The sequence below is a fragment of the Myotis davidii genome, unplaced genomic scaffold, assembly GCF_000327345.1.
Source record: "Myotis davidii unplaced genomic scaffold, ASM32734v1 scaffold425, whole genome shotgun sequence".
In the NCBI taxonomy this organism is placed as follows: Eukaryota; Metazoa; Chordata; class Mammalia; order Chiroptera; family Vespertilionidae; genus Myotis; species Myotis davidii.
This window is the reverse complement of record NW_006296413.1, coordinates 3,989,650-4,006,163: the sequence shown is the minus strand read 5'-3', so window position 1 is coordinate 4,006,163 and position 16,514 is coordinate 3,989,650. Positions and strand designations below refer to the sequence as shown.

Here is a 16,514-nt window from a genome sequence, read left to right as displayed (position 1 = left end):
GGGGGTTGGGGGGGGGCTGACCCTGCTCCATGAGCCCATGCTCAACTCAGGCCCAAAGGTGATATTCGCCTACTCAACTCATATTTATTGAGCACCTACTGTGTGTCAGGCTCTGAGCTAGGGGCACACAGCACGGCCCTTTCCATCCCCGCCCTCAAGTTGCTCACATTCTAGCAGGGCAACAACCTAGAACGAAGGCAGGAAGTTGGTTCTGATGAAAGCGTGGACTCAAAGGTGGACAGCTGTGACCTTTCCCTGCCCCCGGGCCCCAGGTGAGCGGTCCATGATACTTAGATGAACTATTTAACCCAAATGCCGAGAGCTGTGGAAGGTCAGGCAAGAAGGAATGTTGGCGGCCCCGCAACCCAACCCCGCCTCACTCAGGTCCCTCTGGGAGGTGTGTTCTGAGGGCAGGGAGCTCCGGTGAGACCCTGGCCTCCCTGGCTGGGGACGCTCCTCTCCTAGGTCCATGGCCACAGCAGGCCCATTCCAAGTGCTGGGGGTGGGGGGCTGGGGAGTCTCGGGGGAGGGGCGGCTGGAGCTTGGGGGAAAGACCCGCAGTGAGAGAAGGGGGTGGCCTCGGGTCCTGGGAGAGGGGCAGGGTCTTCAGGAGAAACCACGCTGGATACTTAGGGAAGGTAAGAGAGGCTACCCTAAGGGCAGTGAAGGGAGAACAGGTGGGTCAGGAGAGAGCAGTATTGAGGCCAAGTCTAACCTGGAGGCTGGAGCTGCAATGTGAGAGCTGGAAAGCCCTCATTCTGATCCCTGAGGAAACTGAAGCCCGGGGGGTGGAGGGGGCCCAGGCCATGTGCCCATGTACAGAGCTGGGATGAGGAGCTCTGACCCTGTTCTCCCCACCCAGGCACTGGAGACCCTCAGGCATATGACCCTTCTCCTCCCCGCTCCCTGGATCCCTGTACTCACCGTCCCCGCCAGCAGCCCTTCACCCCCACAGATGTGCATGGCTTGGGCGGTGGGACAAAGGCTCACATCTGGTTCAGGGTGTCCCTCGGCTGCTGTGACCTCCCAGTGCCCTCTGGGAACCCAAGGAAGTGGTGGCTTTTTAAGTCCCCAGTGACCACTCCGCCCCCGGCAAGCCAAGTTTCAGTTTCTTCTAAAGCCACGGGCTGCCCAGAATCCCTAGCTCGGGTGGCTCACGTGGCTGGAATTTCCTAACATGCACTGGCCTTCCGGTCGGGCCACTTCTCTGGGAGGAGGGCAGTGGAGGGGGGCAGAGGAGGGCGATCAAAGCCCAGGTGTGGGTGTTCCCGGGGAGGGGGGGGCAGGCTGCCAGGGCAGAGTCAAGGGAAGACAGTGGGGACAGAGGCTCAGAGGGGCTAGGGGAGCGGAAGAGCCCAGGCTCCCAGCCCACCTCCGGCACACGGGAGCTATGCAGCGTTGAGAAGGTGATTCCCCCGTCTGAGCCTTCGTTTCCTCAACTGTGAAGGGTGTTAGTTGATGCAAATACCCACTCACAGGCTTGATGTAGGAACCACGGGAGATAATACAACCACCCCAAACCCTCTGAGACCAACGTTGAGGCAAAAATAACCCGCGGCCCTTACCTAGGAGGGCAGGTGCGTACATTATCGGGTTCTCATTTGACAGACAGACGGCGCGGCGCCGGAGGACGGCGTCAGAAGCACAGCTGCCAAGCCAGCTCCGGGCTCCGGTAGGTAACTTCACCTGTCCGTGCCGCCGCTTCCAAATCTGTAACGTGGGGGTAAAAACAGTTTTGTGGTGAAGATGAAGTGAGTTAGGGCAGGTGAGGCACCTACACCGCGCCTGCTGCAGGACGAGGGCTCCATAGCTGTTCGCAGCTGCGACCCCCTGGGAGAGGCAAAGCTGCACTGAGCATCGCGCCTGTGAGTCCATAACATCCGCTGTGTGACTCTAACAGCGGCCACAAGATCTGAAAATAACAGTGATGGCGAACCTTTTGAGCTCGGCGTGTCAGCATTTTGAAAAACCCTAACTTAACTCTGGTGCCGTGTCACATAGAGAAATTTTTTGATATTTGCAGCCATAGTAAAACAAAGACTTATATTTTTTATCTTTATTTTATATATTTAAATGCCATTTAACAAAGAAAAATCAAGCAAAAAAAATGAGTTCGCGTGTCAGAGGTGACATCACTGGAATATAACGTCTGTAAGGTTTACAAATATGCATATGTAAATACGTAATGAAAGTCTAAACTACGCAGGAGAAAGACTCAGAGAGCTGGGCTGAGGGGGACACAGGAACGTCAGTTGTGTCTGTGGTGTTTTGCAGCGTGAGCTGTGGGAACACCGTTCTGTGTGATGATATTGTCTACACTTTAGGGCAGTGATGGCGAACCTATGACACGTGTGTCAGAGGTGACACGCGAACTCGTTTTTTTGGTTGATTTTTCTTTGTTAAATGGCATTTAAATATATAAAATAAAGATCAAAAATATGTCTTTGTTTTAGTATGGTTGCAAATATCAAAAAATGTCTATATGTAACACGACACCAGAGTTAAGTTAGGGTTTTTCAAAATGCTGACACGCCGAGCTCAAAAGGTTCGCCATCACTGCTTTAGGGTGTATATGAAATGTTTTATAATTAAAAAATTCTATTAGCAAACCCGGAAGCCCCAGGCAAACCTGAATGGCGGTTGTATCTCTGAGAGAGATCATGCTTAGAAGGACATCTTTTGGGGGGTAGGAGCCAGTAACCCCTGTCCAAGAACTGCATGCGCAATGCATTCTTGAGGCCTGGTGGCTGGGGCATCTGGGAGTTGTGCCTAAGTCCTGAAGGCCCAAGGCTGATGGTGTGGGATCTAAAGACTGGCCAATACTGTGGATTTGATCTCCTGGAGATGGTGTCCTGGAGTACTGTGCTGAGGAGTGCGAAGCTGCCTCTGATCCTATATAATAAAAGCCTGATATGCAAATTGTCCCCTTTGACCAGGAGTTCGACCAGGGGGCGGGGCCGGTTGGCCAACTGCCTGTGGCTTCTCCCCGAGGCTGGTCCTGCCCCAGCCAGCGGTGGTGGCAGGGGGAAGGGAGGTCCTGGCCAGCAGCCAGCAGCCACTATGGACCCTACCTGTGCACAAATTGTGTGCACTGGGCCTCTAGTATTTTTTACAAAAGAGCACTTCAATTGATTAGCAATGCCTGCCAGGCCATGATTGATTAGCAATGTCTGTCATGAGCAGAGCATTGAGAGTAATAGTTCCCTGAGCCGCCTAGAATTGGGGATGAAACCAGCCTGGGCTTTAGAGTTAGAAGAGTTGACTCTGACAGCTGGCTCTCTGTTGACCAGGTCTATGCCTTGCACCTCAGTGCTCTCGTGTAGATGCTGGGCCTGACAAGGAACTCATACCTATTTCACAAAGTTGTTTTGAAGATGGAAAAGGAGATGAGAAGAAAGCTCAGCTGGGATTCATTCTGGTTCCTGAGATTTTGTGGGAATTCAGGAGTCATGCCGGCTCATAATGTCAAAGGATTGGGTGGCCCTGGCTGGTGTGGTTCAGTGGTTTGGGTGTCACCTCTTGCACGGAGAGGTTGCCTGTTCAATTCCTGATTGGGGCAGCTAATCCGTGCTCCCTTCTCCCATGGATGTTTCTCTTTCTCTCTCCCCTCCTCTCTCTAAAAATCAAATTTTTAAAAATGTATTTTTTTAATAAAACAACTGGGTGGATGGGATTGGGCGTGACAGCTGGGCCCAACACTCCTTGCTTGTGAGGGGCCTGGGAGCAGAGGCTGGAGTGGGGCACCCCAGGCAGTGAGACTGCCCTGATTTCTCAGAATTATTTTTGTTTCCCAGAAACCAGGAGGGTTGGGCGTCCTGCCTGAGACGAGCACCTACGGGGCTCATTAAGGCAGTCCACAGAAGGATCCAGCCAGCCACATGCATGATGTAACAAAGAAAAACCATTTTGCGGGGAGGAGGTGGCTAGGGTGGGCGTCCCCAGCCCCAGACCTGAACCCCCGTCTTCCCCTCTCCAGACCCCGGCTTTGGGTGGGAAACCGTCACCAAGTGTGCCTGGGGCCCGTCCCAGGAGGCCACAACCCTGGAGGGAAACCAAAGAAGGCAGTGTTTATGGCCTGAGGCCACTGAGGAGTGGTAGGGAGGGGTGGCCAGAGTGGGTAATGTTTAACCATGAACGGCGGGCGCAGGCTTCCCCACAGGGAGGGACCCCTCCCAGGCTGGCAGCCCCGGCTTCAGTGCCATCCAGTCCAGCCTCTGCCTCCGAAGTGAGGGAACTCATGCCCGAAAGGCTGTCTGGGGGGAGAGGGCAGAGCTGGAGGGAGGACACACCTCTCTCCCCTCACCCCCACCGCGGCTTTCCCTCTGTATCAGGCTTGTGGAAGGGCCTGGTTCGAAGCCTGCAGCCCAGATGGGTGAAGGCTCAGAAGCCTCCCAAAGCCAAAGCTACAGGGTAAGCTCTTGGGCAGCAGGATCACGACCCATCTCACTCCCTGAAGTCTCCCCCGGTGCCCCAAACACTGCCTCACAGAACAGGTGCTCAGTGAATGAACACATGCACCAAAGTCCAGCAGGCACCTTGCCATCCAGGAACCCCAAAAGCTTCCTGGATGCGTGAAGAGGCTTTGGCCTTACTCATTCCTCCAGGACCTGCCCTGGGCTCCTGGGGAGACTCCCCCTAACCAACCTTCTCACCTTACCATTGAGGAAACTGAGGCACAGGGAGGGGACAGTCACACGGCTGGTTTGGGAGAAGTTCGGCTGCACTGGTGCTCTGTCCCAGTGCCTCCCCACACCTGAAGGCGGAGAGACCCTGGGGGTTTCCAGCTGCCCAGGGGTGAGAGCCTTCTTTCTAGGCTCCCCACCCCCCACCACCACATGGATCCGTCATTTGGGGCCTGGTTTCTTCAGGGCATCTTGAAGGAGCTCCAGACGATGAATAGCAGAGAAAGAGGCAGGTGGCTGCTGGCAGGGCTGCGGCTGGCTATCGACTCCCCACTTGCAACTGTGGATGGGCCTCGTGGGAACTAAGCCCCAGCTGGGACGCACGCAGGGCACATGGGCTGGCAGGGCAGAGGGTGCACTTCCTGTTGGGGAGTCAGCAAAGGCCTTCCAGGGAAGTGGGTGGGCTCTCCCGGGCCTGGAACTTGATCTTGGACAAGTCACTTAACTAACCTCTTTAAGCCTCATCTGTAAAATGAGGCGATAATAAGGATTTGATGAAGTAATGTATGTAAAGGGCTTAGAACAGTGCCCGGCACACAGTAAGTCACTGTTAAACATCCATTAAGCTTTTTTAAAAAATATATTTTATTGATTTTTTACAGAGAGGAAGGAGAGGGATAGAGAGTTAGAAACATCGATGAGAGAGAAATATCAACCAGCTGCCTCCTGCACACCCCCTACTGGTATGTGCCCGCAACATGCCCTTGACTGGAATTGAACCTGGGACCCTTCAGTCCGCAGGCGGATGCTCTATCCACTGAGCCAAACCCGTTAGGACTTCATTGAACTTTTCACAAAGGCATTCAATAAATTCCTGATGACATTTCTGTTCACATAACAATAGGCTTGTATTTTATTCATTATTATTACGTTTAAGAAAAAAAATGGTGGAGTACAAGAACAGGGACGAGGTTATTTATCTAATGAAATACCTTTGTAATGAAAAAAAGAAGTTAATGACTGTGTCCATTGTAAGCCGAAGCCGATTTTGCTCAGTGGTTAGTGTGTCAGCCCTCAGACCGAAGGGTCCCAGATTCAGTTGCGATCAAGGGCATGTATCTCAGTTGCAGGCTCCACACCAGGCTCCAGTCCAATTGATGTGTCTCTCTCACATCAGTGTTTCTCTGTGTCTCTCCCCGTCCCTTCCACTCTCTCTAAAAACAGTGGAAAAAATATTCCCACATGAAGATTAACAACAACAAAAAAAGTAGCACTTAATACTTGACATAAATTGCTCAAAATTTCTCAAGCTTACAAAGGAGTCTCAGTAAGAAATGAAAATTTGGATTCTCTGATTCTTAGTTTTAAGAATGATCTAACTCCAGTTTAAGTCACTGACAAGTCTGGAGTGTCCAGCTTCAGGCATGGCTGGATCATGGTGCCCAAACAATGAGGTCATAAGGGGTCAGTGTCTCACCCTACCTGCTCGGCTCTAGGCTGGCTACATCCTCGGGCAGGGACCACTTGTGGCAGGAAGATGGCTACCAGAAACACCAGCTAAGCGGCCATAGGACGGGGGAGCATCTCTGTACCCCTTGCCACTTTCCAACAGAGATCCCATGCCTGGGTCTCCCTGGTCTGAGTTGAGTCATCTGGCTAATCCCTGACATGAGTCTCTGTGGCCAGGAGGTAAAGACGAGATAGGCAAGGCAGCGTCCCGGGCCCTGCCTGGATCCCGGGAGACAGGGTCGGCACCGTCTTACCCATAGGGACTAGAGCAGCCGTGGGCAAACTACGGCCCACAGGCCGGATCCGGCCCATTTGAAATGAATAAAACTATTGAAAAAAAAGACTGTACCCTTTAAAAAAAGACCGTACCCTTTTATGTAATGATGTTTACTTTGAATTTATATTAGTTCACACTCCATCCATGCTTTTGTTCCGGCCCTCCAGTCCAGTTTAAGAACCCATTGTGGCCCTCGAGTCAAAAAGTTTGCCTGCCCCTGGACTAGAGGCATGGCAGGGGCAGCTACCAAAGGGCATCAGGGTGCTACTGGAGGGAGAAGAGGCTCGGACTCAGACATGGGTAAGCTGCTGCTCAGAGGTACACCCCTTGGCCGAGTCACACCCCACGTGGGACAAGCTCACTGCCCCATGAGTCCCTTTCACAAAGACAGACGTTCTTTCCACTGCTTCACCGGGAACTGCGGGTAGGAAAGCTCAGTCTTGCTGAGGGGGCGCTGCCAGGTGCACTGAATGTGGGAGGGGCTGGGGGCAGTGACATTGTGGGGACTCCCCAGGGCATAGGAGGAACGGACTGACTCACTGCAGCACAGTACCTGCGAGTGCTCATTAAAACCGGAATCTGCAAATAGCCAGGTCTCCCAGGAGCTGGGTGATTCTATGACGCCATCATGCCGAGTCCTTAGCAAGAGTGTGCACACGTCCCTGCCTCCCAGGCCTGCGGAGGGAGGCTGCCACCTCCAAAGCTTTGTGCGTCTCATTCTCCGCTTTTCCTTTAACATACACGTCTTTCCAGGACACTGACTCAACCTTTTGGAAGTGGGCAGGAAGCATGGAAAATAAACAGCTGAGCACGGCCTGTGGGGCTCAGTAGTCGAGCACTGACCTATGAACCAGGAGGTCCTGGTTCGATTCCTGGTCAGGGCAATGCCCGAGTTGCGGGCTCGATCCCCAGTGTGGGATGGGCAGGCAGCAGCTAATCAATGATTCTCTCTCATCATTGATGTTTCTATCCTCTCTCTCTCTCCCTTCCTCTCTGAAATCAATAAAACATTTAAAATAAATAAATAAAATAAACAGTGTCCTGGAGCCTCCCAGGGCTCGGTGAGATGCGGCAGTGGGGACCACAGCTCCTGGGTTTTCCCAGGTGGTCCCCGCCAGACTTGGGTTCAAATCCCTGCTTTGCCACGTCTAGCGGTGTGACCTGGAACAGGACCCTGGCTTTCTCTGGGCCTCAGTTTCCTTGTCTATAAAATGGGGATAATACTCTTGCTTTGCCAGGGCTGTCATGACAACTGATGGAGGGATTGGGGACCCACCAGTGAGACCCTCTTGTCTAGTGTCCCTGGCGGGGCCTCCATGTGATGTCACATTCCCACTGTCCACTGGGCACCCTGCCAAGATCCTGACACTGGAGAGAAAGAACTGTCTCCTGGCCTTTGAGGGAGCCTTTCCACCCCTCAGCTCTCCCGCTTCTCTTCCCACAAAAGCCCTAAGAGGCTGGTGTGGGGCAGTGGTCGGGCAGGGTCACCAGCAAGGGCCTGGAAGGCCGGATGGGGGATGGAGCCCAACCCAGCATGGCCGGGGACTCCACGCCACAGACAAGAGCGCTCGCCTCGGCCCACCCAGCCAAAGGACCACGCCAAAGGTGCCAAGAGCAGAGGATCCTGGACTGTCTGAGACTCAGCAAGAGGAGGGGACTTAGCCAAGTACAAGCAGGTGGCAGAGCCTGGCAGACTGGATACGCCTCACCAATCCAGCTAGCGTCTCCTGGCCCTGGACTGGAAATAACGGGGACACAGGGCCCTCAAAGGGCAGGGACGCTCGTACCCAAGGCTGAAACCTGCTGGGGGTCAGCATGGAAAGGGTTGCTGAGCCACAGTGAAGCAGCAGTGAAGACGAGGCCTCCCAATGGTGGGTCCTGAAGCCGGGAGGGGGCCCCACCCAGAAGAAAGGGGTCCCAGAACTGGGTTCGCCAGCAGCTCACATGCTAACGGGCCTGAGGCCTCGGGCAGCTTCCTGCACTCTCTGGGGCTCAGTTTCCCTAAATGTAAAATGAAGGGAAGTGTCCACTGACCTTTCAGGGCCCCTCTGGCTGTGGCTGGAGGCTGGGGCCAGCCCGAGGCCTCTTGGGAGACTGACAACTCTGGGCCCGAGGGGCTGTGCCATTCCAGAGAGAGAATCACTGACTGGCTGCCTCCTGCCCACCCCACACTGGGGATGGAGCCCGCAACCCGAGCCTGTGCCCTGACCAGGAGCGAACCGGGACCTCCTGGCTCATAGGTCGACGCTCAACCACTGAGCCACCTCGGTCGGGCCCTTCTCTTTTCACTGCATCTGTATGAGAAGACGGATGTTAGCTGACGCTTGTGGTCATCAGTTCACAATACACGTAAATCACACCACCATCTCAAGCTGACACAGTGACTACTTGTCAATAAAACCAACAGAAAGAGCCAAATCCCTGGCCTGTGGGGCTTCCTTTCTGGTGGGGATGGAGGGACTGGGGAGAATAAATGTAATGCATTAGGGCAGCGGTTCTCAACCTGTGGGTCGCGACCCCTTTGGCGGTCGAACGACCCTTTCACAGGGGTCGCCTGAGATCATCCTGCATATCAGATATTTACATTACGATTCATAACAGTAGCAACATGACAGTTATGAAGCAGCAACGAGAATAATGTTATGGTTGGGGGTCACCACAACATGAGGAACTGTATTTAAAGGGCCAGAAGGTTGAGACCCACTGCATTAAGGGGATGGTCTGGGCTGGTAGCAGGCCATAAGTCTTGTGGAAAGATATAAAGCGAAATAAATGATTTGGGGAATGTGGGTGGGGGGTTAAGCAGTTTCCAATTTAAACAGCGATCAGGCTGGGCCTCATTGAGATATCTGAAAAATATTTTCTGAGACATTCGACATTTGAGCAAAGCACTGGGCAGTGGGAATGCGTGGGGAAGGGGGACGGGGAACTGGTTGAGAGGCTGCTGCGGCCACCTGGGGGGGCGGAGCTCCTGGCTCACCTGTCACGTGGAGATAGTAGGGTACCTGGCTCTCAGGTTGCTGGGAAGGCTCAGTAAACTGCCCCTCCCGCCCCTGCCCGGCCCTGTGGAGACAGCCCGGCACAGCCTTGGTCTGGAGGATGCCGCAGGCACAGGGGAGGTGAACACGGACTCAGCTGTTGGAAGAGCCCAGATTCTCAGTCCTCCCCATTCCTCACTTCTGGAAAGGCCTAAGGAGGTCATGAGCCCTGGAGGGGATGGCAGGGTGTGAGTAACAGCTCATTTTGTCATCTGGAGTTGGAGAGGACACCTCCTCCGCCTCCCCTGTCAGGCAGCTGGCTAACACCTGGACGGAAGATGCCTGGACACTCTGACGTGCCATCTGAGGCATTCGGCGTGGCCTGCTCAACGCGCACACTGAGCGGGGACAGGCCACCCTTGCATCCTCACGGGGTGGGACTGCTAGAGCAGGCCAGGGCAGGGCTGGTCCAGAGGCAGCCGCCATTTCAGTGATCAGCCATTCAGACATCCACTCAGACATCCAGGTCTCTGTTCACGAAGAAGTGGGACAAAGCCCACACTTGGGTGTGCTTCCGTCAGGAGCACGTGGTCCAAAAAAAGACTGGTTTTTCACCAGAGAAAATACATAGGATTTCTCTTATCAAACCTGTAACTTTAAACCTCAAATATGTACATTATAGCCTTAAAGAATCAAATAGAAATTTCATCCAGGGCAAGCTTAAACATGAACATTTATATACACAAATAAATAAATTAAGTGCTTAGGTATACCTCTTGCTAATGCTTCATGACCAGCAATTATAAGTCAAACAGGGTCCCTGCCCTGGCTCTTTGGTGTTGGTGTTGGTATTGGTGTTGTTGTTGGTGGTGGTGGTGGTGGTGGTCCAGGATAAGAAGTTTTACTTTCATTTTACGATTGAAGGGTGATACATGAAGTGCATGGCTGGACCAAAAAGGCTCTCTCTCTTAAACGTAAAACTACAGTGCCAAATGGTCCTCCCCAAACATTTGGGTAAGCGCACCTCTCTGAAAGGCAGCTAGAGCTCTAACCTCACGTTACAATCACTTAGAAACCCTCCCTTCAGAAGCAGATTGCACAGCTGTCAGAATTCAGGTATTTTAATTTCATGATTCTGTCTCGTGAATATATTCAGTTATATATAACTACGGCTCTACAGATCTTCTTCCCGTCTTCTTCCAAAGGTACTCGCTACAGACTTCACTTCCCTAAGAGCACCCTCTCCTCCTTCCTGCCAGGCTAACAAGAATACTGCCTGTCACCGGGCTCCTACCCTGGTCTCTAAGGGCCCCTGCACCCCCGCCTGGACTTCCAGCAATAGGCAATGATTATTCCAGAGTGAAACACAGTCACTTCCTGGTCTCCTACTATTGCTCAGATCTTCCAGCTTTTGCCACTGATGTTCACTGTAATCCTGTTACGTGGCCCCTGGGAAGCCAGAACAACAGCTTGGACAGGACAGGGTTCCAAGCCTGACATTTAAACCAGGACTGCAGTGCTGGTGGCCGCAGCAAGGTCAAGCAATCCAGAAGTGCCTGCGGTGATCATTTGAAGTTTCCCTTAAACCTACTCCAGAGGTAGCAGTTGAACTGCAATGGTTTTAAGTTTCTGTGACTCTGACTCTTGGGGAGAAGTACACACATCCATATAAATATCTGAAACAAACACGACGCGCCCTCACTTCCTGGGCGAAGGCAGAAGCGCTTTCCGCTCTGTCCCCTCTGTTTAATCTTTGCTAGCGCAGCGAGGCTGAGGCATATGGAACAGATGTCTTTTCAGTCAACACGGTCAAATCCAGGCGATTTCATATGGTTCGACTTATTTGTGACACTAACGTAATTTCACAATCTCATTAATGGGCTGCCCATCATTTGAAAAGCATTGTTTAGTGGGTTATTGTTATTTTTAACATTAAAATGGGATCGAAGTTCCCTTTTTTCACTTAATATGGCATGGACATCTTCCAGGCACTTTGCAGCCCCAACTCACACTCCTCAAAGCGTTCATGGAACCTACCACACACACACGTACCCCAGCTTAGGTAACTGATCCCCACTGAAGGCACTTAGATTTTATTTTATTTATTTTTTTTAAATATATTTTATTGATTTTTTTACAGAGAGGAAGGGAGAGAGATAGAGAGTTAGAAACATCGATGAGAGAGAAACATCGATCAGCTGCCTCCTGCACACCCCCCACTGGGGATGTGCCCGCAACCCAGGTACATGCCCTCGACCGGATGCCCTCAGCTGTCTAACTTCCTGGTTAAACCCAGCCAACCTCCTCATTTGGGAAGTCATGATAGTAGCATTCGTCATAGGAATAGTATTATTTCGCTGTTTATACAACATGTTAAATAAGCTAAGTGCCCAACAAGCCATGATCATACACGTGCAGGTGCTAATAAGACAAGAAGGGGGAGATGTGGGAAGAGCTCAGGAGATTTATCTCAGTGCAGTGGCAGATGCAATGGCGTGAGCACACTCTGCCTATACAATCTTCCTCATTTTTAACATTAAAATGGGATCGAAGTTCCCTTTTTTCACTTAATATGGCATGGACATCTTCCAGGCACTTTGTAGCCCCAACTCACACTCCTCAAACCTACCACACACACGTACCCCAGCTTAGGTAATGATCCCCACTGAAGGCACTTAGATTTTAATTTATTTATTTTAGAGAGAGAGAAAATAACACATCCATTTGTGGTTCCACTTTTATGCATTTATTGGTTGCTTCTTGTATGTGCCCTGACTGGGGATCGAACCTAAGACCTTGGCATATCAGGAGGATGCTCTAACCAACTGAGCTACTCAGCCAGGGTTATACTTAGATTTCTTAGGGACCCAGAAAAACACTGCACATTATGGAGGATGCTCTAACCAACTGAGCTACCCAGCCATGGTTAGACTTAGATTTCTTAGGGACCTGGAAAAACACTGCACATTACTGTCAGCCAGACCTGAGTTTAAATTGCTGTCTAAACACCTTAAGCTCTCTGTGCTCCACCATCACATCTACAAAAAGGAAAAAAACCTCTCATCCTGCCAGGAGGATGAAGTAGAAAACTCGGAGTGCTTTGTAACAATTACAGAGAAGTCCACCATTACCTTCCGCTGGTGCCCGACTTCTCTTTTTACTCCTCACCCGAGGATAATTTTTCCCTTGATCTTCAGACACAGTGGAAGGGAGCGGAGGGGGAAGAGAAATATCAGCGAGAGAGAGACACATCTATTGGTGGCCCCACATGGGGGATCGAACCTCAGACCCTTCGATCCGTGGGCCAATGCTCTAACCGCTGAGCTACTGCCCAGGGCCGATGCCTGACCTCTTTCCCAAGCATGAGACAGAGCCTTCTCTGTGCTGCCCATTAGCATTTACCCAGTAGTGGGCTGGGGAAAGGGCTCAAAATAAGACAGTAAGACACACCTTTCTGAGTTTACAATTTGCCTAGTCCTGGTTGCCGTATCTTCACTTTTCTCTGTACTTGATCATTAAAGAACCAAACATTTCAACAGTCATTCTTTCAACAAACATTTATGGAGCATCTACTATTCTCCAGTCACTATGCCAAGCACCATGTGAGCCTCAACTTTCTCATCAATAAATCGAAGAATTGTGCTTCTTAATAGAGAAATGATGAGCATCTTGAGTGAAATAATTATTTGTGCAGGTCTGTCCCCTGCTTTCTAAACAACAGGTACCTATCTGGTAATTGGGACAATCCGATTGAGGCAGGATAGTAAGAAGCCAAGAAAACGTCCTGGCGAGTGGAATGGGGAGACACAAGTAGATGAACGAACTGGCTGAGCAATTTACAGCCAGGAAAAGCCCAGGTCCAGCCACACACAAAACTGGTGCCAGACCTCGCCCCAGGGTGGCCTTTCCTCCCGAGCATGTGGCTGGCCACGCAGCTCAGACCCCTGACCTTTCCTCCCTAGAGATAACATCTAGGCCTCAGCTGTATTTCAGCTCCAGGCAGCCTGTCTTTAAAAAAACATTGATGGAGCATCTACTATTCGCCAGTCACTATGCCAAGCACCATGTGAGCCTCAACTTTCTCATCAATAAATCGAAGAATTGTGCTTCTTAATAGAGAAATGATGAGCATCTTGAGTGAAATAATTATTTGTGCAGGTCTGTCCCCTGCTTTCTAAACAACAGGTACCTATCTGGTAATTGGGACAATCCGATTGAGGCAGGATAGTAAGAAGCCAAGAAAACGTCCTGGCGAGTGGAATGGGGAGACACAAGTAGATGAACGAACTGGCTGAGCAATTTACAGCCAGGAAAAGCCCAGGTCCAGCCACACACAAAACTGGTGCCAGACCTCGCCCCAGGGTGGCCTTTCCTCCCCAGGCATATGGCTGGCCATGCAGCTCAGACCCCTGACCTTTCTTCCCTAGAGATAACATCTAGGCCTCAGCTGTATTTCAGCTCCAGGCCCAGACAAGCAGCAAAGCAGGCAAGTGACACCAGGACCAGCTGTGATGAATAATGGCCCCTGCCCTGGCGAGGACCCATCAGTGGAGACCGGGACCTGAAAGGATAACCCGGAAGAGCTGGTGAATATTCGCTTGAGATCCGCCCCTAAGTCCCCAGCTTAAAAACCCTCAGGACTAAGGACCCAGCACGTCTCTCCCTCCTGAAGGCAACTTGAGCCTTTCCCTTCCCTTTTGTTCCCCCACAGACAAGCACCTCCTAAACTCTAAGGGCCGGACCTATGAGACTTGCAACTAGGGGAGCAATGGGCAGCGGCAGCTCTTCCCTGATAACCCCCTGAACCTGTCCCCAAGGCCCCCTTTTCTGACTCTCCAGTTGAGCTGACAACAGCCCCGCCTTGGCTCACTTCTTTTTTTGGGGGGGCAGGGAGGGGGCGCCGTTAACTTCTTTTCCATAACGTTTCTAGAGAGCCAAGCGGCCCAGCCTAGCCTCCTCCTGTGCTGCTTCTATTCTAAGCCCTTCCTGTTTCACTGACCCCGGCATTAATAAACGTGCTCGCAGAATCACCGGGACTCATGTTGTGAAATTGTCCCTGCAGCAGGTCAAGAACCCGCCTACTTCAGGTCCAAAGGCAGACCCGCTCCCCACTGACCTGTAACAGGATGACGCCATCGCACATTTCCAGATGCCCCCTAGGGGGCACTTTCATCCTCCATGGCAGCGGTTCTCAACCTGTCGGTCGCGACCCCTTTGGGAGTTGAACGACCCTTTCACAGGGGTCGCCTAAGACCATCGGAAAACACATTTATAATTACATATTGTTTTGTGATTAATCACTATGCTTTAATTATGTTCAATTTGTAACAATGAAATTGGGGGTCACCACAACATGAAGAACTGTATTAAAGGGTCGCGCATTAGGAAGGTTGAGAACCACTGCTCCATGGAGAAACACCCCCCCAGCTCACCCTCCAGGATTCCAGGTGCCAGGGAAAGGGGAAGCCCTGTGACTGGCAGGTTCAGGATGACGCCAGAGGCCCAAGAGGCGGAAGGTCTGGACCACGTTTCTGGGGAACAGAGCCTTACACTGGCCCCGGGATGAGCTCGGCGGCAATCCCGGGGCTTTCGGTTACTCTCCATGCAGCCAAGACAAACCCAGGAACTTCAGGTTTCCGTCCCCAGCGGAGCCTGGGGTCCTGGGGAGGGAGGAACGGCGGTGCCCTCGTAACGCCAGCCCTCGGGGTGCGAAGGGTTACAGCAGGTGGCAGCGCGGAAGCCCCCATCACCACTAGAGGGGCCCGAGCCGCCCGGCTCAGCGACCTCACGGTCACGTGGGCGCGAGGGCGGGACTAAGCGAGGGGTCGGCCAATAGGCTGTGCTGTCGGTGGGCGTGATAGCCAATAGGAGCAGGAGAGGAGTCCCGGACTGGGAAGAAACAGCGGCCGGGAGGGGGCTGCGGGGACCATGGGCCTCCTGACCATCCTGAAGAAGATGAAGCAGAAAGAGCGGGAGCTGCGGCTGCTCATGCTGTATCCTCCCGGAAGCCGGAGCCGCCAGGGTACCGGGGCCCGGCCGGGCGGGCGGTGCTGGGCGCCCCCTACCGGGCGCGGGGTGCTAACTGCCCCTTGTGCGTCACGCACGTGGGTCCTACCAATCAATCGGCGGGGGGGCCGGGGGAGGCCGAACCAGCGGCTCGGGGCGAGCAGGCTCCGTTCCCAGGGCCAAAGCTGGGGGTTTTGGGGCGCAGCGGCCGGACAGGTGTCCCCGTGTAGGGGGAGGGGGCCCGGAAGTGACTCGGCCGCCGCCACCCGTCGGTCTGGCCCAGCGTGGGGCCTCTGTCCTCGGCTCGGCCCTCCTACCCCCGCCCGAGGGGTGAGGCCGCGGCCCCGCCCTCAAGATCGGAATCCCGGGGTCGCCCCGCCCTCAGCTCCTTGGAGCAGCGGGTGTCGCCTCCGCGAGGGTCCTTTCGCGGGTGGGTCGAGCTGTCCAGCCTCTGCTGCCCACGGTCCTTCGATGTCAGTGGACCCCGAAGCCCCATCGACCTTCCGAGTCCCATTAACAGGCGTCTGCGCTCTTAGCCCTGCTCGGCCCCAGGCCCCATGGGGGGCGACTCTGAGAGCAAGAGCTGGGCTGCCCACTAGCTGGGAGAGAAGACATTTACGTACGCAAATAACTCGAAAACAATATTCACAGCGTGTCTGTTTTAAAGAACCTTGAGAAAGACACAGAATTCACTCATGCACTAAATATTGAGCACCTACTGTGGGCTAGGCACTGTCCTAGGGGCTGGGGTAAAACAGCAAAATAAACAACTCCGACCTTCATGGCCAGTTTATAATGCTGGAGGGAGGGGGTGTTAACATACATGAGGAAATGTATAGTACGGATGGAGAAGGCCGCATGGGGAAAGGGAAGACAGGGGGGTGAGGGTGGAACCGTGTAGACATCGGGGGACGTTCTTTAAAGCAGAGGGACAGCGAGTGCAAACTCCTCCCAGGAGGAGCCCGGATGGATTCTTCAGGGACTGACCTTGGGGAGAGCAGTTGCAGGGACAAAGTTGGAGCAAAAGCCCCGTGGGTTCCAGAAAGAGCAGAAGAGAAGTTGGAGGTGAGAATGCAAAGGTTTTGAGGAGAGTCGCTGTAAGGGAGGGGACATAAAGGGATG

At 52.9% G+C, this 16,514-nt stretch overlaps 2 protein-coding genes across 2 annotated transcripts in view; one reads left to right on the top strand and one right to left on the bottom strand.

Moving 5' to 3' along the window:
* The window catches only part of BATF2 (basic leucine zipper transcription factor, ATF-like 2), a 4,027-nt gene extending 2,912 nt beyond the window's left edge, over window positions 1-1,115 (bottom strand). The window contains 1 exon segment of the mRNA XM_006771717.2: window positions 925-1,115. Coding sequence (XP_006771780.2) covers window positions 925-963 — 39 coding nt within the window. The 5' untranslated portion in view covers window positions 964-1,115.
* A 14,113-nt stretch (window positions 1,116-15,228) lies between these two features.
* The window catches only part of ARL2 (ADP ribosylation factor like GTPase 2), an 11,312-nt gene continuing 10,026 nt past the window's right edge, over window positions 15,229-16,514 (top strand). The window contains exon 1 of the mRNA XM_006771606.2: window positions 15,229-15,379. Within this exon, the coding sequence (XP_006771669.1) occupies window positions 15,315-15,379 (65 nt within the window). The 5' untranslated portion in view covers window positions 15,229-15,314. The remainder of the gene's footprint in view (window positions 15,380-16,514) is intronic.